We start from the raw sequence: 25,267 nt of genomic DNA on the forward strand, positions 1-25,267 counted from the left end.
TTCCGGTTGCAGGTGGAGGTATGCACCTCGGGCGCCCCCGGGCAGAAGGAGTGCGACAGCGCGGTGCGCAGCATCCAGAGCGTGCGCCCGCTGCTGCAGCACCCCGCGGAGCCGGTGAGCGACCTCGGCTACTACCAGTGCGTGGACACCATCATCGAGCACTCCAAGACCCTCGGTAACTACCCCACCATAGCATCCACATGTCTAGCCTCTTTCCCGTGATAGTAATCAAGTAGTGTAATGCTCAGCGCGCTCGGCTACCATTCTGGAGGTCCCGGGTTCGATTCCCAGAGGGGGTTGAATAAATATAAGTGATTTTTTCACTCCAATATTTATTCAATATTACCCTGGACTAATACCTGAAGCGGAGGGCTGATTACCTTTACCTCGTGTGTTAACAATCAAGATAACACTGTGTTTAAATTATGTAGTGCCCTATGCATCATTGGGGTGCGGGTAAGGGTTCGAATGAATGAATTAATTAATTTCTAATATTTCTAAGTAATCTAATTTAATTTTTAATTAATGTTTTACTTAATAAATACCACTATTTCTTAAAATCTACTATGACACGTGTTTCGATGCATTCCGCATCATTTTCAAACACCGTATGTTGCGGAATGCATCGAAACAAAATTATTCGGAATGCATCGAAACACGTGTCACAGTAGATTTTAAGAAAAAGTGGTGTTTACTAAGTAAAATTTTAATTAGATTTTACCACAAAGTGACCGCGGAAACAATAAATGAAATCTAATTTAAGTTCTTGATTTAATTGAGTATCAGGAAATCATTCAGTACGAGGAGATGCGTGAATTCTCTCTGCGCAGACTGATGGTCCGTTGTCACAGTGTGTGTTTCGGTTGGTCCGCAGGGCAGAGCATGTCGGGGATGGCCAACCACGCGCGGGAGTCGGAGCACGAGCTGCTGGGCAAGTCCGTGCGGAGCGTCTCCGAGTCCATCTGCGGCCTGGTGGAGTGCACGGCCCAGGCGGCCTACCTGGTGAGCAATTCCACAGCAAACCGTTCAGAATTATAGCATATTTTGTATATTAAAAGCATTTAGATATTTGTGGTATGGTAATATAATTGTTTTTTGACATCTCTTCAAAGATGAAGAAGAATATGGAAGTCTGGGCATTTACGGGGCTTACGACCGTCATAGGTTAATATAATTGTCCGCCTCCGTGGTGTAATGGTCAGTGTGTTTGCTGGAGGTCCCGGGTTCGATTCCCAGGGGGGTGAAAATAAATATTAGTGATTTTACACTGTAGTATTTATTTAATATTACCCTGGACTGGTTCCTGAAGCTCAAGAGTGATCACCTTGCCTTCATGTAAGTAATGATCAAGATAACACTGTGTCAATTCGATGCAGTGCCCTATGCACCATTGGGTGCGGATAAGGGTTATAAGTAAGTAATATAACACTCTCCTTGACAATCATTGTTCACTTTGTGCGATACATACAACTTTTATAAACAATTAATTCCTCTTTCAAAATTTTATTTTTATACTAATGTCAGATTGTAATCGTTTTATTTTAATGATCGATTTATCAATTTATAAAACAGAAACGATGTAATATTTTCTACATGAATTCTATTTAATTGTTGGGTAATACATATATCCAAAATAAAACATGGTTTTTTGGATTGAATTCTACATTTATTTATGTATATGTTAATATGTGACGCGTTTCCTCTTCTTAGGACATTATCACGGTTTGTTGGATTGAATTCTACATTTATTTATGTATTAACATATCGTAGTCATACAGGAGAAAGTGACCAAGTGCATTGTTTTACAAAAACGTGATCATTGACTATTTGATATCTTACTAGCTTAATATTGCCCTGAAAAAATCCCAAAAGATTTTAAACTTGGAAGTATAATATATTGACTTGGTAAAAATGACTAACTGCATTGGTGTTTATTTTGTTGCCAAGCAAAAGTGACTTAAATGCCCCTCCTGAGCATTTTACGTTTTGGTAGTTGGTCACTTTCTCCTGTATGACTACGATATACATAAATAAATGTAGAATTCAATCCAACGAACCGTGTTTAATTTTGGATATATTACCCAACAATTCAATATGGAATTCTACCAACTGTCTGCAGTTACAATAAATGAATTGTATTTGACCAGCAACTGGATTTTGTCATTACCGACATCACCAGACTGGTGATGTTGGTTAAGTCTGATGGTGTCGGTTTGAAATTCACGTGGAAAAAATTACATAGTCATTTTATTGCATAGAATACATTTGTGGTGTTGCTATGCTGATGTTTGGATTGTCCCTCGGCAGGTGGCCGTGTCAGACTCGAGCAGCGTGGCGGGGCGCCCGGGGCTCGTGGACCAGGCGCAGTTCGCGCGCGCCTCGCAGGTCATCCGGCAGGCCTGCGACAACCTCGTGAACCCGGCCAGCAGCGAGGGGCAGGTGCTGTCGGCGGCCACGCTCATCGCCAAGCACACGAGCGCGCTGTGCAACGCGTGCCGCGTGGCCTCCTCCAAGACGGCCAACCCGGTGGCCAAGCGCCACTTCGTGCAGTCGGCCAAGGAGGTGGCCAACTCCACCGCGCTGCTCGTCAAGGAGATCAAGGCGCTGGACAGCGACTACTCCCAGGTGAGCACTGTTCATGCGCACACTGCACCGGCACACATACATACAACACTATAGGGCACTATCATGCACACACTACACTGGCACATATACATACAGCACTATGGTGCACTATTCATGCACACACTACACTGGCACACATACATACAACACTATAGGGCACTATTCACACATTCACATGCACACAACACTGGCACACATACATACAACACTATAGGGCACTATCATGCACACACTACACCAGCACACATACATACAACACTATAGGGCACTATCATGCACACACTACACTGGCACATATACATACAGCACTATGGTGCACTATTCATGCACACACTACACTGGCACACATACATACAGCACTATGGTGCACTATTCATGCACTCACTACACCGGCACACATACATACAACACTATAGGGCACTATCATGCACACACTACACTGGCACATATACATACAGCACTATGGTGCACTATTCATGCACACACTACACTGGCACACATACATACAGCACTATGGTGCACTATTCATGCACTCACTACACCGGCACACATACATACAACACTATAGGGCACTATCATGCACACACTACACTGGCACATATACATACAGCACTATGGTGCACTATTCATGCACACACTACACTGGCACACATACATACAGCACTATGGTGCACTATTCATGCACTCACTACACCGGCACACATACATACAACACTATAGGGCACTATCATGCACACACTACACTGGCACATATACATACAGCACTATGGTGCACTATTCATGCACACACTACACTGGCACACATACATACAGCACTATGGTGCACTATTCATGCACTCACTACACCGGCACACATACATACAACATTATGGTGCACTATTCATGCACACACTACACCGGCACCCATACAATGTTATTTCAATTAATATATACATTTCAAACTAAAAAAAAAAAAAAAAATTGTATACATTAAAATAAAATATATGCAAGAACTATTGCTAAAGGTGTAGAAGAATCCCGCTTCGGAAAAACCTTTTATGTTATGTTATGCTATGCGCCACTTTTATGTTATGCGCCACTATTCATGCACACACTACACCGGCATGCACACGACTCTATATGACAATATTCACGCACACACCACACCGGCACGCGCACAGCACCATGGACACACCCTGACTGACTGCCTCGCCCTCTTGCAGTCCAACCGGAGCAGGTGCTCGCAGGCCACGGAGCCGCTGCTGGCGGCGGTGAGCAGCCTGTGCCAGTTCGCCGGCAGCGCCGAGTTCGTGAGCGTGCCCGCCAGGATCTCCACGCAGGCGCGCCGGGCGCAGGAGCCCATCCTGGACAGCGGAAGGTCAGTGCAGTCACTCTGTAAAATAGTGTTATATCGTAGTCGTACAGGAGAAAGTGACCAACTAACAAAGCGTAAAATGTTCAGGAGGGCCATTTAAGTCACTTTTGCTTGGCAACAAAATAAACATCAATGCAGTTAGTCATTTTTACCAAGTCAATACATTATACTTCCAAGTTTAAAATCGCTTTGGGATATTTTCAGGGCAATTTTAAGCTAGTAAGATATCAAATAGTCAATGATCACGTTTTTGTAAAAAATGCACTTGGTCACTTTCTCCTGTATGACTACGATATATAGATTGGTTACGGCCATTGTAAAAATAACAAAATAGACGTGGTTTCTTTAAAAAAAATTAAATGATTCAATTCAATTTAATTATTTATAATTACCATACACATTACAAACTAAAATTTAAAGCGTATACATTAACAACAAATCCAAAATAAGCAAGAATACTCTTGTTAAAGATGTAGAAAAATCCCTTATAGGAATACCCCCTCAGGCACATGGAACAGGTATTGTTCAGCATATCTTCCTACAGGCATAACCATCGGCAGGTTGCTCCTGTATATAGGAATCGGAAACTATCTATGCCCACGCTGTCCTTAGCTAACTATCGGGAACATACAGACCGATGCTCCGGATAATTTCAGGATTATCCATCATACCGCGCAACAATGGATAGAAATGCCTCATCAAATACACATTCCTTCTAGTCTCTAGACTGTTGTAGCCGAGCATACCCTGGAGGAACTGGGTCGGGTAGAGCCGAGGATAATAGCCGTACTTTCTCATGAAGAGATACCTCAGGAACTTCTTTTGGACTTTCTCTACCATAAGAGAGTACTTGAGCTCGTGTGGCCCCCAAATCATGGAGCCATTCTTGAGTCTACTTTGCACCGAGGATTTAAAAAGAGTTTTCAGCATGAACTATGATATCGCTCACTCCTTTCAAGAACGTCATAAATCAAAAATCGTCAATTTTCAATTGTGCTTGTTTTCGGAATGCCCAGAAAATGTACTATATCCCAGCAAAAGAGGCATATTTTTAACTTAATATTTACCCGCTACAGGGCAGAAAGTGTTGTTTTTGCATTTTGAAAAAGAGGTATTGTTTAATTATTTTTTTAAATATATAATATAATAAAAAACCCGTATTCGCACCCCAATAGTGCATAGGGCACTGCGTCATATAAACGCAGTGCTCTCTTGATCGTTTACACATGAAGGAAAGGTGATCAGCCCTCCGCTTCAGGTACCAGTCCAGGGTAATATTGAATAAATATTACAGTGAAAAAATCACTTATATTTATTTTACCCCCCTTGGGAATCAAACCCGGGACCTCCAGAACGGTAGCGGAGCGTGCTGACCATTTCACTACGGATAAATTTGAATATACTAAAAAAATTTCAAATGGAGAAAAAACCTTCACAGTTGCACAGTAAAAAGTTCAATAAGTGGCTTGATATTTATTTTTGATACATTGTATTATATTTTTAAACTTTAAAAACGTTCTCCTGAAAAATCAAGTTTTTTATTTATGACGTTCTTGAAAGGAGTGAGCGATATGTCAATATGCAAAGTATTGTCAACGTGTAATGACGCATGGGTTGTCTGTTATCCAGGAAAATCATCCAGGGCTCTTGTTCCATGATCGAGTCGGCCAAGAGTCTGGCCGTGGAGCCCAACGACCGCGAGCAGTGGACCTTCCTGGCCACGCACAGCAAGACCGTCACCGACAGCATCAAGGGACTCATCAACAACATCAGGTACTAGCCAACTAGCCAACTAGTCATTCAAACTTGCCCAAAACGATGTTTATTCAAACTTGCCCAAAATAATGTTTATTCAAACTTGCCCAAAACGATGTTTATTCAAACTTGCCCAAAACGATGTTTATTCAAACTTGCCCAAAACGATGTTTATTCGAACTTGCCCAAAACGATGTTTATTCAAACTTGCCCAAAACGATGTTTATTCAAACTTGCCCAAAACAATGTTTATTCAAACTTGCCCAAAACGATGTTTATTCAAACTTGCCCAAAACGATGTTTATTCAAACTTGCCCAAAACGATGTTTATTCAAACTTGCCCAAAACAATGTTTATTCAAACTGCCCAAAAGAATGACACAAAATGCCGAACCCTCTTCGAGTGGAACGGAAGGCCTGCTGAGGACAGTCAGCAGTCCGGCTTCTCCTGAGGAGTGCAACGTGGTTTCCTGACCACGAGCAAATGCTGACAAGTTCCCGACTGGCCCACACTAGATTATCCCTTCTGTTCCCAACACAGATTCAAATAAAAACATATTGAATTATTATCCTCAAGGTTATTAATATTTAAAGCATTTACTTTGTGGTTAGTCATTTTTACTTATTTATTTTTTTACAAAAATATTAATAATATTAGTATATGTCCGCCTCCGTAGTGTAATGGTCAGCACGCTCGGCTACCGTTCTGGAGGTCCCGGGTTCGATTCCCAAGGGGGGTAAAATAAATATTAGTGATTTTTGCACTGTAATATTTATTCAAAATTACCATGAACTGGTACCTGAAGCGGAAGGCCGATCACCTTTCCTTCATGTATAAACGATCAAGAAAACACTGCGTTTATATGACAGTGCCCTATGCACTATTTGGGTACGGATAAGGGTTTTATATTTATATATATATATATATGTATAGTATATAACCACTCACTGATATTTTTATGTTTACCGGTTTGGAGACGTACCTGTCTCTTCGTCAGGACAATCACTACCACAGCATGCAAACAATGCCATATTGAATTAGTTAGAAGAAACAAAAATCGCTTAGTGATCTATTCCCATCTAAAATAAAAGCCTTATTTTAAATTTCCTCATCTTTGCTTTCCACGTTCCCGTTATTTATTTATTTAAACTTCATGTACAGAAAATAAATAAGTACATTGGCGGGCTTATTGCTAAAAAGCAATATCTTCCTACCAACCATAAACACACTAGTGATATTGGTCAAAACGTTTACACACATGTAACATTCACCAATTTTGTCACAATTCACAAATTCGTCTGCCTCCGTAGTGTAATGGTCAACACGCTCGGCTACCGTTCTGGAGGTCCCGGGTTCGATTCCCAGGGGGGTCAAATAAATATAAGTGATTTTTTCACTCTAATATTTATTTAATATTATCCTGGACTGGTACCTGAAGCGGAGGGCTGATCACCTTTCCTTCGTGTGTTAACGATCAAGATAACACTGTGTTTATATAATGCAGTGCCCTATGCACCATTGGGGTGTGGATACGGGTTTAATAATAACATTCACCAATTCTACCCATGATTGACAACCACACTACTCAAATTCTCGGAAGTTCTATATATATATATATATATATATATATATTTTATGATCCAATTTCGAAACATTGTGCTTGAATCACTATAATTTACCTAGAGACATCTATTAGTGAGACGAAAGCCCAGACTTCCATATTCTTCTTCATCTATGTTGAGATGTTAAAAAAAAAATACTCCCTTAGAGCTCCTAGTAACTTAAGATTTAGAATAACCCCAAGTCAAAAAACTAGCAATCTCACAAAGAACCACACATCAAATACCTAAGTAGGGCTATCATAAACGGTGTTAGTTTTAGCTGTAGCTAGATTTTAGAGTCGCTTGGGCGTTGGGTAATTCAAAATATAGCTGGCATTGTGTTAACGTTGATCTGTGTTTTTAGGGACAAGGCTCCGGGACAGAGCGAGTGTCTGGCCGCGCTGGACATCCTGTCCTCGCAGATCCGGGAGATTGACCAGGCCTCGCTGATGGCCGTGTCCCAGACGCTGCCCGTCCGCAAGGGGAACACACTCCAAGGTAACCACCCTCACCAGGCATCACTGCTGAGTGCCGGATTAATTTGTGCAGCGCCATTCCCGTAAATTCCCGTTCCCGTGTTATTCTCCGCCTCCGTAGTGTGATGGTCAGCACGCCAGGCTACCGTGCTGGAGGTCGCGGGTTCGATTCCCAAGAGGGTCAAAATAAATATTAGTGACTTTTCGGTCTAATATTTCTTTAATATGACCCTGGACTGGTACCTGGGGCGGAAGACTAATCACCTTTCCTTCGTGTATTCAACGATCAAGATAACACTGCTTCTATACGATGCAATGCCCTATGCACCATCGGGTGCAGATAAGGGTTTGAAGATGATGACAATAATGGACCCTGGGTGCTACAAATGCATTCACCAGTTGACGGGCAGCATCAACTGGCAGATTCTTGCAAATGCTTCTAATATTCCTTAGCTGATACCGACATGTATCATTTTGTAAGTGGCTATGTAAATATGTACATTTGGTTTCAGGTTTCACCGAACAGCTGGACAGCTCCGCCAACGAGATGTTGGACAAGATAGAGCCGCTGAGATCTGCTGCCAAGTCGGAGGCGGAGAATCTCGGCCACAGCGTCAACCAGATGGTGAGAACCCCTCCGACTCCTCGTGCTGTCGGCACCAACGTTCGTTCGAACTTGCCCAAAACAATGTTTATTCAAACTTGCCCAAAACAATGTTTATTCAAACTTGCCCTAAAGAAAGACACAAAATGCCGAACCCTCTTCTAGTGGAACGGAAGGCCTGCTGATGACAGTCAGCAGTCCGCCTTCTCCTGTTCTTAACACAGATTCAAATAAAAACATATTTATTTACTTAGAAATAAAAACAATCTACTTGCCTAAAACAATGTTTATTTAAACTTGCCCAAAACAATGTTTATTCAAACTTGCCCAAAACAATGTTAATTAAAACTTGCCCGAAACAATGTTTATTATCCCTTTAATGCCGGATGGTTTTAATATGGCCGTACCCAACAGGCCGTGATTTTTTCAACAAAAATATAAAAGCTTTTAAAAAGATGACTGTAACTTTGATAATATTGGTAAATTTTGATATTTTAGCATTTCTTTATCTTCCTAATAGATGTCTCTATATATTCTAATTAAAAAATATTGCAATCAGATTTGATATTGGCTTGCGACAAGCTCAAAGGAGAGCTCATTCTGTATGGCCGGCCTGGCAAACAAGGAATTAGAGAGCGCGTTAACGGCCTGGTTGAAACTTGCCTGTAAAAATGTTCAATTCAATTCAATTTATTTATTTATAGCTAATATACACATTACAAACTTAAATTTAAATCGTATACCTTAACAAAAATAGAAAATAAGCAAGAATACTATTGCTAAAGGTGTAGAAGAATCCCGCTTCGGAAAACTCCTTCAGACACATGGAACAGACCAATATCCAATGAGATATTGTTCAACATAGTGGTAGCTCTTCCCACAGGCATAACCGTCGGCAGTTTGGTCCTGTGTATAGGAATGGGAGACAATGAATGTCGACGCTGTCTTAGGTAACTATCAGGAACATACAGACCAATGTTTCGGATAATTTTAGGATTATCCATCGTACCGCGCAACAATAAGATATTGTTCAACATGGCGGTAGCTCTTCCTACAGGCATAACCATCGGCAGGTTGGTCCTGTGTATAGGAATGGGAGACAATCTTTGTCTAAGGTAACTATCGGGAACATACAGACTAATGTTCATTCCCCTCAGGTGTCGTACGCGGAGCCGCTGGCCTCGGCCGCCATCGGCGTGGCCTCCAACGTGGTGGAGTCGCGGCGCCAGCAGCAGCTGCTGGACCAGACCAAGACGCTGCTGGAGGGCGCCACGCAGCTCGTGCTGGCTGCCAAGGAGGCGGGCGGCAACCCCAGGGTGAGACTCACGCTCATACCCGCTCCTCGTACCCGCGTTCTAGCAGTCTGCCTTCCATCTGCATAGCTTATGCTTAATACTTTATTGACCAAAAATAAATTGATAACTTACCTCAAGAACCAAGCAAATTTGTAATAATAGTAAAAATAATGCAATTTAATGAATGAGTGAGGAAAGAACGGTGAAACAAATTTATGAGGCGAATGTAATTGGTAAAAGAAGCAGAGGAAGACCGAGAAAAACATGGCACGATCAGGTATGCCAAATACTTGAAAGTGGTCAGGTTAGGAGTCGTAACAATCGACGGATATGTATGAGGAGATGCATGAACGTGGAAGAGGCGAAGATTGTTTGCAAAGACAGAGTGGTGTGGCGTTCTATTCTCTCTGCCTACCCCTGCGGCAAAGCGGCGTGATGGTTAGTTAAAATGCAATTTATAACAAAAATATTCACAATTTGTGTACCAATTTTTGCTGCCAACCGTAAATGACTAAACCGCCGATTAGTCAGTTTTTCTACCCTCGGTACTGGAAATCATTCTTGCAATTACGTAAAATCGATTTAAAAATTTTAACGATTCATTTAAAAATACCCAAAATATTGTGAACAATTTGGTTCATTGGATCCAGTGTCCAGACGTCAAGTAGAGTGCTGTCGGTTGGGAGCTCACCGTGCAAGCTGCCCAGGACTAACTGTCAAGTCTGTTCATTGGATGTGTCCGGACGTCAAGTAGAGTGCTGTCGGTTGGGAGCTCACCGTGCAAGCTGCCCAGGACTAACTGTCTAGTCTGTTCATTGGATGTGTCCGGACGTCAAGTAGAGTGCTGTCGGTTGGGAGCTCACCGTGCAAGCTGCCCAGGACTAACTGTCTAGTCTGTTTATTGGATGTGTCCGGACGTCAAGTAGAGTGCTGTCGGTTGGGAGCTCACCGTGCAAGCTGCCCAGGACTAATTGTCAAGTCTGTTCATTGGATGTGTCCGGATGTAGAGTGCTAGTGTCGGTTGGGAGCTCACGGCGGCCTTGTAGGACTTCCTCGTAACATGTGTCACTCTCGCTTGCAGGCCACCAGCGTGCACCCCGAGGTGGACGAGTACAGCCAGGGCGTGCGCGACGCCGCCGGGGAGCTGCTGCACAGCACCGAGGAGCTGTCGGCGCAGCGCGGCATCGTCTCCGGCCTGCTGGACTCCCTCACGCGCTCCGTGGCGCGCATCACCGACCACAGGTGACCCGCCATCTCTAGACTGTACCCAACCTTGCATCTTCTTAGGAATTGCATTTATTATTTACCTTGCTTATTATGTCCGCCTCCGTAGTGTAATGGTCAGCACGCTCGGCTACCATTCTGGAGGTCCCGGGTTCGATTCCCAGGGGGGTCAAATAAATATTAATGATTTTTTCACTGTAATATTTATTCAATACTACCCTGGACTGGTACCTGAAGCGGTGGGCTGATCACCTTTCCTTCATTTCCTTCACAAGAGACATCTATTGGTGAGATGTAAAGAAGTTCTAGTGATTCAAGAACAAGGTTTCTGAATTGGTTCATATATATAGAACTTCCAAGAATTTGAGTAGTGTGGTTGTCAATAATGGGTAGAATTGGTGAATGTTACACGTGTGTAAAGTGATCACTTAAACCAGCCTATGACGGTCGTCAGCCCCGTAAATGCCCAGACTTCCATATTCTTCTTCATCTTTGATGAGATGTCAAAAAATAATATGGTTTAATTTAAGTATTTAATTAAAAAAAGAGAAAAATTTTTGTCTTTTTATTACTAACAAAAATACTAATACTATTTCTGTGAGCCTAAGCCGCTCATTATTAGAAATATGTAGATATCAAATTGTGGCAGAGTAGGTTCGAACCGAGAAGCTCCGACTCAAGAGTTCGCGACACTAACCGCGGGACCACAACCCGACACGAAAGACATCTAGAGGAAGACCAAAGAATTCATGTATGCTACAGAAAGATAACATGATACACAGGCATGATCTAGGCGACGTTGTATATGACAGAAGGACCTACAGCCTGAGGACGAGGAGAGCTGACAGTCTACAAAGACGATGAAAGTTGGGATGGAGCCAGGAATAAGGAAGAAGAAGACGTGTGGTGTCGGGTTCCCATGATGTTGACTAATCACTTGTGTTCCTATTTTGGGCAGTCCATATCAGCACCTTGATGCTACAAGCGCCTTTACCAGATAAACTGACTTGTTTTTGGTTGCAGGATGTCTCTCATCGGGTCCTTCAACGAGGCGGACTCCTTCGTGGACTACCAGACCAGGATGGTCGGCTCCGCCAAGGAGATAGCCCGCTTGGCCACTGAAATGGTAAGCGAAGACTATCATACAATACAATAATTTATTTATTTATTGAATTAATGCCTTTAACATAATACATATCGCCTACTCCTTTCAAGAACGTCATAAATCAAAAATCGTAAATTTTTAGTTGTGCATGTTTTCCAAATGCCCAGAAAATGTACTATATCCCAGCAAAAGAGGCATATTTTTAACTTAATATTTACCCGCTACAGGGCAGAAAATGTTGTTTTTGCATTTTGAAGAAAAGGTATTGTTTAATTATTTTTTTAAATATACTAAATATTTTTCAAATGAAGAAAAAACCTTCAGGTTTTACCTAAAAAGATCTGTTGCACAGTAAAAAGTTCAATAAGTGGCTTGATATTTATTTTTAATACATTGTATAATATTTTTAAACTTTAAAAACGCTCTCCTGAAAAATCAAGTTTTTTGATTTATGACGTTCTTGAAAGGAGTGAGCGATATATACAGTATCTAATATAAAAATACACTAATTACTTACTTACTTATAACCCTTATCCGCACCCAATGGTGCATAGGGCACTGCATTGAATCGACGCAGTGTTATCTTGATCATTACTTACATGAAGGCAAGGTGATCGCTCTTGCGCTTCAGGAACCGGTCCAGGGTAATATTAAATAAATATAAAATCACTAATATTTATTTTCACCCCCCCTGGGAATCGAACCAGGGATCTCCAGCACGGTAGCTAAACACGCTGACCATTACACCACGGAGGCGGACGAATACACTAATAGAGAAACAAAAAGTCTTAAACATAAAATAATAATAAAATAACAAATAGTAAGCACTGGTAAATACACGTCTCCTTCGCACACTATCAGCGAGCAGCGAGAGAGAGTGAAACACAACGTTTACATTTATCCATTATAACATGGAGAAGAAATGCTGAGATAGTACACACTTCAAGGTGGATAACAATATATTAAATAAATCTATACTATCAAAAGCATTGGCTAACATGTAAAGCTGCGGAATGGGAGAGAAGATGGCATAGTTTGCATTATGTACAAATACTGCCAATACAGATTTTTGCCTAGTACCTCTTGGACGCACGCTAAGCTTTATTTGATTTAGGAGATCAGGGCTGGTAAGAATTTTATATAACAGGACCGAATCAGTAATTGGCCTTCTATCACTAAGATTTATTAATTTTAGCCGCTTCATTATGGAATTATAATCTAACCCAACAATGGGTATATTTAGTTGTAAAATGAATGTATCTAAGGAAGTTGTGTTGTGCTCTCTGTACGCTGTCAGCGTGTATAGCATGATGAGGAGACCAGACTGTGGAGCCGTATTCCAACTGACTTCTGATTAGGGCAACATACAGGGACTTCAATGCATCAATAGATTTCAAATCCCTTGTTGCCCTAATCACAAAACCAAGAGTTTTAGATATGCACTGCAAATGACAATTTATCATCAAAGATGATACACAAACCTTAAATCCTCTGGACATTTGATCAGGTAGTCCCGTTGATACTATATTGAAAAATCAATGGTTTTTTTATTCTAAAGAATTATTGCAACATACGCTCCTTTCCTTAGACCATCTGTGTGTTTGATGAATTTTGCATTTTTCGATCGTGCGGCTCTTTGAGTGTTTGATTTGCTGGTTTTCGCAGACGGCCAAGTCGGGAACGGACGTGTCCAAGCTGGCCACGCTGGCCGGAGACTTGACGCACCGATACAACCAGTTGGCCCAGGACTCCGTTGGCGCCGCGGCGACAACTACTAACAACGACGTCGCCCAAAGGTAAGGCAGATGCCGTTTGATTTATTTATTTGACTTTTACTTACTCAAACCTTCTTCTTGTGTCCAGTATTGGACAAACCTCTCCCTCTTGGACTCGCACAGTTCTCTGTCAAACGCGACTCTCTTCCAGTGCAGCCCGACACTTGCTTAGTACTATCGGACTATCTTGTCTCGGGCCTACCCACGCTTCTAGGCCTCCAGTCAAGCACCCGCTTCGTCCATCTATCCTCAGACATACATCCTCAGGCCTGCCCAGTTCCTTAACCGGATCCACGCGGCTCGCATAACCGTATGTGTTTTAACAAAACATGCCCCATACGCGGCTGACATAACCGTATGTGTTTTTACATCGCTCCAAGTTTCAAACCTCAGTTCAACTTAGAGGGATTTTCACATGGTGTGGAACTTTGGATAAAATAATACGTCAATCCTCGGCCTTATGACACCTGTTGAAATATCTGACTAATAATTTGTAACATCACAAGGATAAATAAAAGAACAGATCCCTGATTTTTCTTGCGGTCGGTAATTAGTCCGCGCCATAATCACGCCCTATATCTGTCTCACTCTCGACGCTACGCATCGCCAGTGGGTAAGAGTGACACACGATGCGTGCTTTGATTTATTTATGTTACAATCTAATTTGTTTATATTCCGATATATTTCGAGAACAATGTGACACACGTGTATTATAGAGTACCAAAAAGGCACAATGAATCCCATAGAACGTTTTTGTTTAGGAAAATAAATCGTTTCTTAACTAAATACATGATAAAAGTAATCATTTAAAAAATGGCAAAATACCGCCGCGCACGGGCGTCTCTCAGGAACAAAGTTAACGCGGTTAAAAGGTTAACATTCAACTTAACATTTCTTTATCAAATAGTCAAACAGGCATCGGCAATATTTCTCTTGAACGTTTTAAAGGAAATATTATCTATGTGCATTTGATTGAGCACTTCACTGCGGTAAACGGGTTTATTGACGGACTGTCCTTGTTCCAGAATCCGCACTACGGTCGTGGAGCTGGGGGGGTCCGTGATCCACCTGGTCCGCGCCGGGGGGCTCTGCCAGGTGAGCCGGGACGCCGCGGCGCAGCGGGACGTCACCGACGGGGCCAAGCAGGTCTCCGAGAAGGTCAGTATGCCGGCAGGTGGCGGCACCATTTATTTAAACTTCATGTACAGAAAAGAAATGAGTAAATTGACGGGCTTATTGCCCAACCTAAAACAGACTAGTGATATTAGTCTATTTTTTTAATTACCTAACGTCCAAGTGACTCTGAAATCTAGCTACGGCTTATGCAACACGGTTTATCATGTCCTTTTTTTTTTTGGGGTCAAGGGATCTTGCATCCCTTATGTCGCTGCGACCATATTAGGTCTATTGTGACCTCCCTTTGTATTACAGCTCACTCATCGTCATGTCCCTACTCAGGCTTCAACATTATAAGTTTCATAACCTATGCCTACTTGTGAGTGGATTTACTCTTTATGTTTGAAGTTACTATAATTTCATGTAATTCATGAGTGAAAATTCTAGGCAAAAACACTCGCTTTTTTTGTGATATTATTCAAAATGTTTGATACCATATATAGCTGATTGCAATCAGAGGGTAGATAGTACTTGAACATTAAAAAAAAAACATAAAATAAAAAATTGATGATAATAAGGAAGGCAAAGGTAAAAGGAAGTTTAGGAAAAAAAAAAGAAAAAAAAAATTTTCATAAACCCTGATGATGACAAGGTTCTTGTCGAAACCGGTAGGTTAAAGTGTACTTATAATAAAAAGTATTTAAAACAAAGTTGATAAATTTTATAAAGTTTATGAAATGTGCCACAAAGTATCTGCGAGAAACATTCAAGAAAAGACTTTATCCTCTCTGCCTACCCCTTAGGAAAGCTAAACCAACAGTTTGTTTAGTTTCCTAGAGAAATTATCCAAATGTTTATCGTTATTATAATTTTGTCCTGTCCACTTTTGTTCACTCGCTTGTGTGCACAGGTGGGTGCTGTGCTGGCGGCGCTGCAGGCCGGCTCGCGCGGCACGCAGGCCTGCATCGACGCGGCGGCCACCATCTCCGCCATCATCGGCGACCTCGACACCACCATCCTGTTTGCCAGCGCAGGTGAGACGTCGCATCACCTTATATTATATGTATAATATAACATGTATTAACACGTTGTCGTCGGGACACGGCATTTGCCGTTTTTCGCGGACTGTCGGTCAGCTGCGGGACACGGCAAATGCCGTTTTTGTCGACTGTCGGTTATCGGCGAGAAACGGAAAAATACAAAATCCGCATCTGGCTTTGTCGTCCACTTGGGAGATGATTCATGTTGATATCTCAGCATAGATGTAGAAGAATATCAAATTCTGGGGATTTCTGTGGTTGTTAATAATGGGTAGGATTGGTGAATGTACACGTGTGTAAAGTGATCACTTTAACCAGCCTATGACCGTCGTCAGCCCCGTAAATGCCCAGACTTCCATATTCTTCTTCATCTTTGATGAGGTGTCATAAAATAAATATGTGTGTTATTATATTAATTTTACCTCATCTTCCCAGGAACCCTCCATGCCGAGAACGAGAATGACTCATTCGCGGACCACCGCGAGTCCATCCTGAAGACCGCCAAGGCGCTGGTGGAGGACACCAAGACCCTGGTCGGTGGGGCGGCCAGCAGCCAGGAGCAGCTGGCCTCCGCGGCGCAGAACGCCGTCACCACCATAGGTGAGTGTCCATCCAGATACTCCAGGAATATAGGAAGAGAGATGCAAGTTAATGAGCAGAATGAGAAGTCTCTAGTTGCCACACTCGATGTATCAGTATTCCTTCTTCTTCGAGTTTAGTTCTATTAAAGAACTCTTCCTAAGATAAGGAAGAGTTCTTTGCGGTGGTATGGACATGTGGAGCGAATGGATAACGAGAGAACGACTTAGAAAATATATGTGGCGGATGTGAGAGGGAAAACAGAACGAGGATGACCGAAAAAGACTTGACACCATAATCTGGCGGTGTCAAAAGTCTGCGTAATCGGAGGGCATGTATGACTAGATGTATGGATGTGAAGGAGGCGAGGAGTGTATGTCAGGACAGAAGAGTGTGGTGTTCCATCCTCTCTGCCTACCCCTGCGCCTGAAACGGTGTGATGGTAGTTGTAGTAGTAGTAGTAGCACTGCGAGTAGTATTATCCTCTCTAAGGCACCGATGTGAAAAAGGCCGATAGATTTATGTTATGAAGAAACATCCGTTTTCCAAGTCAATCCAAGATGAATTGGACCATTTTGGCCTTCCCGCGCTAATGAACCGTCCTCTCGTCCCAGTGCAACTGTCCTCGGTGGTGAAGATGGGCGCCACGTCGCTGGGCAGCGGCAACCCCGAGTCGCAGGTGCTGCTCATCCACGCCGTGCGCGACGTGGCGGCCGCGCTGCGCGACCTCGTGCAGGCCACCAAGGACGCCAGCGGCAAGCACATCGCCGACCCCGCCATGCCGCGCCTCAAGGACAGCGCCAAGGTAGGCCCGTCCCGTGCTAACCAACATGAAATAGCAAAAATTTTCCTTGTCTTTTTCCAGTTCTTAGATTTACGAGATTTATCCTATTGTTGTTAAAATTATATTTTAAAAACTAAATTTTTGGGTAATATATTAGATTAAACAAGGTTATTGGATTGAATTCTACTTTTATTTACATATCGCTCACTTCTTTCAAGAACGTCATATATCAAAAAACTTGTTTTTTCAGGAGATCGTTTTTAAAGTTTAAAAATATAATAAAATGTATTTAAAATAAATATCAGGCCACTTATTGAACTTTTTATTGTGCAACAGATCTTGTTTTCAGGTAAAATCTGAATGTTTTTTCTCCATTTGAAAAATATTTAGTATATTTAAAAAAATAATTAAACAATACCTTTTCTTCAAAATGCGAAAACAACACTTTCTGCCCTGTAGCGGGTAAATACTAAGTTAAAAATATGCCGCTTTTGCTGGGATATAGTACACTTTCTGGGCATTCTGAAAACATGCACCACTGGAAATTGACGATTTTTGATATGTGACGTTGTTGAAAATTATTACATAATTAAACAACTTTGATTTAACAACTTTTTTATTATTAATAATAAATAAATAAAACCCTCATCCGCACCCCAATGGTGCAGAGGGCACTGCGTCATATAAACGCAGTGTTATCTTGATCGTTTACACATGAAGGAAAGGTGATCAGCCCTCCGCTTCAGGTACCAGTCCAGGGTAATATTGAATAAATATGACAGTGAAAAAATCACTGATATTTATTTTACCCCCCTTGGGAATCGAACCCGGGACCTCCAGAACGGTAGCCGAGCGTGCTGACCATTACACTACGGAGGCGGATAATATTCATATATGTAAATAAAAGTAGAATTCAATCTTATCACCTTGTTTAATTTTGGATATATTACCCACAGATTTATCCTGTCCAAAAGTGAGTTTTGTCTCTTTCACGTTAGTACGTTTTCTCATTCATACATCCGGATTATTGATTATGCCGAACATTGTAAAGACAGATATGTGTGGCATTCTATTATCTCTGCCTACCCCTGCGGAGAAACGGCGTAATGGTTAGTTATTTAATAAAAAATAAAAAAATCATTGTTTCATAATATGTAATATAATATGTAATATCTCCTAGTATGTAATATAATTCCGGATATTCTATTATTTTTCATCATACACATGTTTACAATTAAGAATTCCCGTGCCGAGGGCACATTTTACAATACTAGAATGATTCGATTAGTGCTTAGTGTCGCGAGTCTGCGATGACATGGCCGAATGACACAATATATTTAAAATCCCAGTATGTGAAATAATTTAGGAAGAATTTGGCATACATTTCACAAAGGTCTCGGATGGATAAAAGACTTAACTCGACCATAGATAGTGCAGAGAACTCGCGTGTGATTGAAGGCGTCGATCGAAGGATAGATACGACTTCCGAAATTTGAGTAGTGCGGTTGTCAACCGTGGGTAGAATGGTGAACGTTTAAAAGTGATTATTACACCGGCCTATGATGGGTCCTAGATTTACATATTCTTCTTCATTTTTGTTAATATCTTCCTCTTTCTTCTTCTAACACCTTTATCCGCACCCGATGGTGCATAGGGCACTGCATCATATCGACATAGTGTCATCTTGGTCGTTACTCGCACGGGATGAATCCCGCGCTTCGGGTGATCAGCCCAGGTGATCTATAGAAATGAAAATTCAAAATTTTAATTGGTATTACGCGGAGTGAATGATAAGGAGGGTGTTGTATTTTCTCGCTTCACGATGTATCGTTTGAACGCTTGCGCCAGTGTTGCCATATGCTGAACCAAAAAATCCAAATAACTTAGTCTAGAAATCTGTATTAAATCTGTTTAGAATCAATACCTCAAAATCTGTATGAAATCTGTAAAAAATAAATTTTAGAACCGATAAATTATGGTAGTTTATTGAAAAACTGACCTTTTTGAGAAAATAAAACAGTGCCGTAGAACGGGGCTACTTGAACTTTGATGTGTTACTTGAGCCCAGTACAAAAAATATAAATTTAGATCTGTATTTGGTCTACAATAATGAATGTATGGACATGATTCATTGTTTCCCCGACAGGTGACACTTATTGTCACCATACGTTCATTATTGTATACCAAAAACAGATTTATTTTTTTTTGTACTGGGCTCAAAAGTAGAGCGAATTGCTTGGCTGAAGTGGAAATGGGCCGGTCACATAGCCAGATGGAGGAAACGCGTTCTGGTGTGGAGACCGAGGAACCAGAGGCCTCGAGGACGTCCACCGATGAGATGGGTGGACGACATCAGGAAGTTTGCTGGAAGACAGTGGATGGGGACGGCGCAGGATCGGGAGGAGTGGAGGCGGAAGGGGAGGCCTTTGTCCAGCAGTGGACCTGGCTGATATGATGATGTGGATGACTGGGCTCAAGTAACACAACAAAGTTCAAGTAGCCCCGTTCTACTGTTCTCGTACTTACATAAAATATATTTATTTCTCTTCATTACTATTTTTATTAATTTTAGAAATAAAATCCTTTTGCATTTTTAGTTTGTAGCATGGCTCGTTGTTAAGTAGGTGTTTTGTTCCTAAAAGTAAATTTTTATAACAATGTCCTAATCTGTATCGATACAGATAAATCTGTATATATGGCAACACTGGCTTGCACTGGCAGATATCGCCTCCCGGGTTCGATTCCCGTGCAGGTCAGAGGATATTCTTGCAATTTGATTGGATGTCTCGTCACATGGTCAATACTGGACTGTCGCCTACATATCGCTCGTAGAATATAAATTCATATCTTCAATTTTTTTATTAGAATAGTTAGAGTTGGAGATCGTTTTTAAAGTTTAAAAATATAATGAAATGTATCGAAAATAAATATCAAGCCACTTATTGAACTTTTTATTGTGCAACAGATCTTTTTAGGTAAAATCTGAAGGTTTATTCTCCATTTGAAAAATATTTAGTTTATTTAAAAAAATAATTAAACAATACCTTTTCTTCAAAATGCAAAAACAGCACTTTCTGCCCTGTAGCGGGTAAATATTAAGTTAAAAATATGCCGCCTTTGCTGGGATATAGTTCATTTTCTGGGCATTCCGGAAACATGCACAACTGAAAATTGACGATTTTTGATATATGACGTTGTTGAAAGGAGTGAGCGATATATGTACTATAGGGTCCGCCATCTAAAGTTTTTTTTTTCAACTAGTGCTTATTTCGTGAATGGTAACACTTAGCTCATGTCTGATTTGACAGATAATTAGTTTTATCCTTCCGCTGAGCGAATATGGTTGTGTATACGCTTGAACAACGCTGGGAAATATTGCGACATTCGACTTACAGAAGATGCCGATTTTGCCAAAAAAATCATCTTTTCGGATGAAGCTCATTTTGATCTTGGCGGGTATGTAAACAAGCAAAATTGTCGTATTTGGGGCACAGAAAACCCGCACGCATACATTGAAAAGCCGGTACACCCAAAACGAGTCACTGTTTGGTGCGGATTTTGGTCCAGAGGCATAATTGGGCCATTTTTCTTTGAAAATGAGCAAGGAGTGGCCGTTAGTCAATGGCGATCGTTATCGGGCCATGTTGAACGGATTTTTGTTCACAAAAATTGAAGAGGAGGATATTGGCAACATTTGGTTTCAACAGGACGGCGCTACGTGCCACACAGCCGAAGCTACACTCGATGTTTTGCGCCCCATTTTCAAAAAAAAAATGTTATTTGGCGGACCCTATATATATGAGTTATACGTTTAAAAGTTATTTTTACATTTTTACATCTCACCCATGAATTACATGAACTTATAGTAACTTTAAACATAAAGAGTAAATCCACTCACGAGTAGGTATAGGCTATGAAACTTATAAAGTTGAAACCTGAGTAGGGTCATGATAAGCGGTGTTGCATAAGCCGTAGCCAGATTTCAGAGTCACTTCTGGGTAATTCAACAAACGCCAGGTTGGGATGCTCAGACTTGCGTATTACGTGGACGTTAGGCAATTAAAAACAGAAAAATAAAACCGAAGTTGACACAAAGTCGCCATTTTGGTTTTTCCCTGCCGCTCTCTGCTTTTTCGGCAAAACATTTTTTAAATTCAAATTATGAAGAAAAACTATATGTCTAAAATTCCGGTTCGAGTACCTACTTGCTTGGATTGCAAAATTTTGTGTTGTACAGTTTTTTTTTCATATTGTCACCATGGCTGTTCAATTTTTACTTTGTCACTCATGTTTTTTTCGCTAGTGTTATCTAAAATATTTTTTTGTGTGGTCTGTTTATTATCTAAATATATACATTATGTATATTATTTTTGGACATCTCATCAAAGATGAAGATTAATTTGGATGTCTGGGCATTTTTACGGGGCCGACGACCGTCATAGGCTGGTTTAAGTGATCACTTTACGCACGTGTAACATTCACCAATTCTACCCATTATTGACAACCACACCACTCAAATTCTTGGAAGTTCTATATATATGAACCAATTTTAAAACATTGTTCTTGAATCACTAGAACTTCACTAGAGACATCTATTGGTGAGATGAAAATAAGCTTTTTGTTAAGCAGAAACTCTTTTATTAGTATTCTTCCATACCCAGACTTTCATATTCTTCTTCATCTTTGATAAGATGTCAAAAAATAACCCCTGTAATTGGAGATGATCCAGATTTTGTGAACAAGTATTTGGACACACTCAAAATGTTGTACGTATATTATAGCTATTTGTATCCCGTTTTTATTAGGGTTTTTAAAAAAATAACCTTTTGAAGTGACATAGTCCTCTAACACTGCGCGAGTGTTTGATCGACGTTTGTGGCAGCGCATAGGACGCCATAGCAAAGTTGTTTTTTTTTTTTTCAAAATTTTAAATGAGTGTTCAATTTACCCCGTTTTGTTTTGTTGGCTTTGGCTGGTCACCTTTGCTATGGCAGCGCTCGCCTACAACCTTCTACAACCTTCCCCTCCCGGTGATATGTATTTACTACGACTCGAATTTAAAAATGAGAATATCAATATAAAATATAATGGATACGGACTCACAATTTTTGTATTCCTCCGTAATATAATCATGTATTACATGAATATATTATAATATAAAGTTATTCATTTGCAGCGACGGAAACAAATAAATTGTAAAGATAATCGTGGATAGAATCACCAATACACAAACGTTTCTCAGAGTATGCGTGCGTGCTTCTTACTGTTTCCTGACAGTCTCATTTTAGTTGCGCACGAGTCGTCGTTCGAGGTGGTCGTGCCGCTACGCTAGCTACGGCAGCTACTTGCGATGTATTTTTAGATAATTTTTTTTTTTAGATAATTACCAGAGCTAACATTACAAAATTGATACTTTTAGACTTACTTTACAACTATGGTCAATAAAAGGTTATGGTCAATATTTACGTTTTTAAATGGTATTTTTATATTGTGTACAAAATACATATCACCGGTGCACGCGGAAGTTTTTAGCGCCGTCAGGGAAGGGTAGGGTTAACCGGATGTTTTGGGCCGAGCAGGTCACCCGGCGGTGGAGCCTGCCCGCCGGGGCGCGCGGGGGCGACGGGAGGCTCTGCCCCAAGGACTACGACTCGGAGACGGACTGGTTCGTGTCCGACCAGGAGGAGGAGCTCATCCGCATCCTGGAGGACTCCAGCCAGGACGACGGGGACTACGAGGAGCAGTTTGAGGAGCTGGTCGGCAAGAAGTCGCTCGGCTCCGGCCTCAGCCTCAACAGCAGCAACACGCAGTGGAGCTACAGGAAGGCGCCCGTCGACCAGAATCCGAGATCGCAGGAGTTCAAGATCCTGAAGTATGCCCAGATGATTGTGGAAAATGAAATCAAGAAGCTGGAAGAAGTGGTCCAGAAACTGGACAACCAGAAAGCTACAGGGGACCAATCGCACGACCGCAAAGACAAATTCGATTCTCTCAAGAGGATAGATGTAGAAATGAAAAACATCCATAAAGTTCTCAGCCAGATAGAAAGCGAAGTCAGGGAGACCAGCGTCGAAAGGTCGCGACCGCAAACGGATCCGCGCATTTCTAAAAGAACAAAGGTCGTCTTGTCTCCGGTGAATCTCCTCACAGACCGCGGCGATGTCGCCTACTCCAACTACCTGGACATCATCCGCACCCAGGAGGAGCACTGGCAGATGTTCGCGGTCGAGGCGGAGATCTGGAAGGCGCTGATGCTAAAGAACCATCAGCGAAACTTGGAGACCAAGATGAAGCTAGACCAATTTAGCGGCGAGCTGAGAATACCCGAGGTCGAGTTCGGCGGAAGAGCGAGGCTGAGCGACGTCCCGACGCCTCTTGGTAGCGTCGTGGAAGTCAGGAAGGTCACACTGAACCAGTCGCTCCAGCCAGACCAATCGGAGATACCCAGGCCGGACTTCGAGGGCTTCGACCCGATCATAGAGCGACTCTTGACGCTACGCCGGCTCTGCGTCAAGCGCAGGAAGATAGAGGAAGACTTCGACAACATATACTCGGACGTCGAAAACCCCGACCTGACCTTCGAGGAGCTCTGCAAGATGGAGCAGCACTACGAGGAGATCGAGCGGCAGTATCGCAGGTACTACGAAGAAGAGATCAAGGGCAGCCTGAAGCGGAAACTGCCGAATAGAAGACTCGCGGAAGTGGAGAGAGCCACGCAAACGGAGAACTTCAACGGTTCAAGAGACATCTCGATCGTCGCTGAGAGCAGGCGCGATGTGCAGACCCCCCGGGGGGCTTGCACCCCCCTCCAGCAGCCGCAGGACTTGAGCCTGAGGTACCCCCACCAGTACTACGCCAACAACTGGTGGTCCATCTACGAGGACCTGGTCGAGAACCGGACCAGACAGTTTGGCTCGATGGACGAGTGGTGGCGCTACTACGAAAGCGGCTCGGCCCGCCGCGGACCCAAACCGGTTTGAGAAACACAAAATTCACGCCGCATATTGCAAACGCTTGCTGACTGGGGTTTTTTATGTTTTGTTTTTTATATTTGTATTTTTTGTCCCTTCTCTCTCTCTCTCGCTCTCTCTCATTCTTGTCTGTCTGCCTGTCTGTCTCCCTCTCATCCTTCACTGTGGGCAATGGTCGCATGCAGGTAAATCGTCGGCGCAAAAATCACGTTTGTCAAATGAAAATCGGGCCACGAAATGATATTCTTGCAATGTGTCACTCGGTTAATGACCTGATTGTACGTGTATCACTAAGAATATGACCTGATTGTACATGTATCACTCAGAATATGACCTGATTGTATGTGTATTAGTCAGGACATAAACTGATTGTACATGTTTTACTCAGAAAATGACCTAATTGTACATGTGTTACTCTTAATATGACCTGATTTTACATGTATTACTCAGAACATGAACTGATTGTACATGTAATACTTGTGAACATAAACTGATAGTACATGTATTATTTAGAATATGACCTGATTGTACACATGTCACTCAGAACATGAACTGATTGTACATGTAATACTTGTGAACATAAACTGATGGTACATGTATTACTCAGAATATGACCATGTATTACTCACCATGTATTACTCAGAATATATTACTCAGAATATGACCTGATAGTACACATGTCACTCAAAACATGAACTGATTGTACATGTAATACTTGTGAACATAAACTGATGGTACATGTATTACTCAGAATACGAACTGATTATACATGTATTACTCAGAATATACCCTGATTGTACATGTATTACTCAGAACATGATCTGTTTTACATGTTTTACTCAGAACATGAACTGATTATACATAAATATGACCTGATTGCACATGTGTTATTCAGAACATGAATTGATTGTACATGTATTGCTCAGAATATGGCCTGATTATACATGCACCACTCAGAACATG

The 25,267-nt window shown here is 41.8% G+C and overlaps 1 protein-coding gene across 9 annotated transcripts in view; it reads left to right on the forward strand.

Moving 5' to 3' along the window:
- rhea (Talin_middle and talin-RS domain-containing protein rhea) overlaps positions 1-25,267 on the forward strand; it is a 142,521-nt gene that overhangs the window by 86,210 nt on the left and 31,044 nt on the right. For 7 of the 9 annotated variants that reach the window (XR_015838102.1, XM_088265982.1, XM_088265979.1 and 4 more), the window contains 16 exons: positions 13-175; positions 875-1,002; positions 2,308-2,625; positions 3,828-3,982; positions 5,609-5,752; positions 7,700-7,833; positions 8,324-8,436; positions 9,573-9,731; positions 10,792-10,952; positions 11,958-12,060; positions 13,705-13,835; positions 14,840-14,972; positions 15,841-15,964; positions 16,406-16,570; positions 17,164-17,354; positions 22,913-24,307. Coding sequence is in view for 8 of the 9 variants with exons in the window: in XM_088265982.1 (XP_088122108.1) it covers positions 13-175; positions 875-1,002; positions 2,308-2,625; positions 3,828-3,982; positions 5,609-5,752; positions 7,700-7,833; positions 8,324-8,436; positions 9,573-9,731; positions 10,792-10,952; positions 11,958-12,060; positions 13,705-13,835; positions 14,840-14,972; positions 15,841-15,964; positions 16,406-16,570; positions 17,164-17,354; positions 22,913-24,307 (3,717 nt within the window). In the remaining variant the exon portion in view is untranslated. The remainder of the gene's footprint in view (positions 1-12; positions 176-874; positions 1,003-2,307; positions 2,626-3,827; positions 3,983-5,608; positions 5,753-7,699; positions 7,834-8,323; positions 8,437-9,572; positions 9,732-10,791; positions 10,953-11,957; positions 12,061-13,704; positions 13,836-14,839; positions 14,973-15,840; positions 15,965-16,405; positions 16,571-17,163; positions 17,355-22,912; positions 24,308-25,267) is intronic. The other 2 variants (XM_088265984.1, XM_088265985.1) reach the window with 1 other exon arrangement.

This window comes from Brachycentrus maculatus, unplaced genomic scaffold, assembly GCF_059751285.1.
Source record: "Brachycentrus maculatus isolate JH-2025_06_01 unplaced genomic scaffold, ASM5975128v1 h1tg000259l, whole genome shotgun sequence".
In the NCBI taxonomy this organism is placed as follows: domain Eukaryota; kingdom Metazoa; phylum Arthropoda; class Insecta; order Trichoptera; family Brachycentridae; genus Brachycentrus; species Brachycentrus maculatus.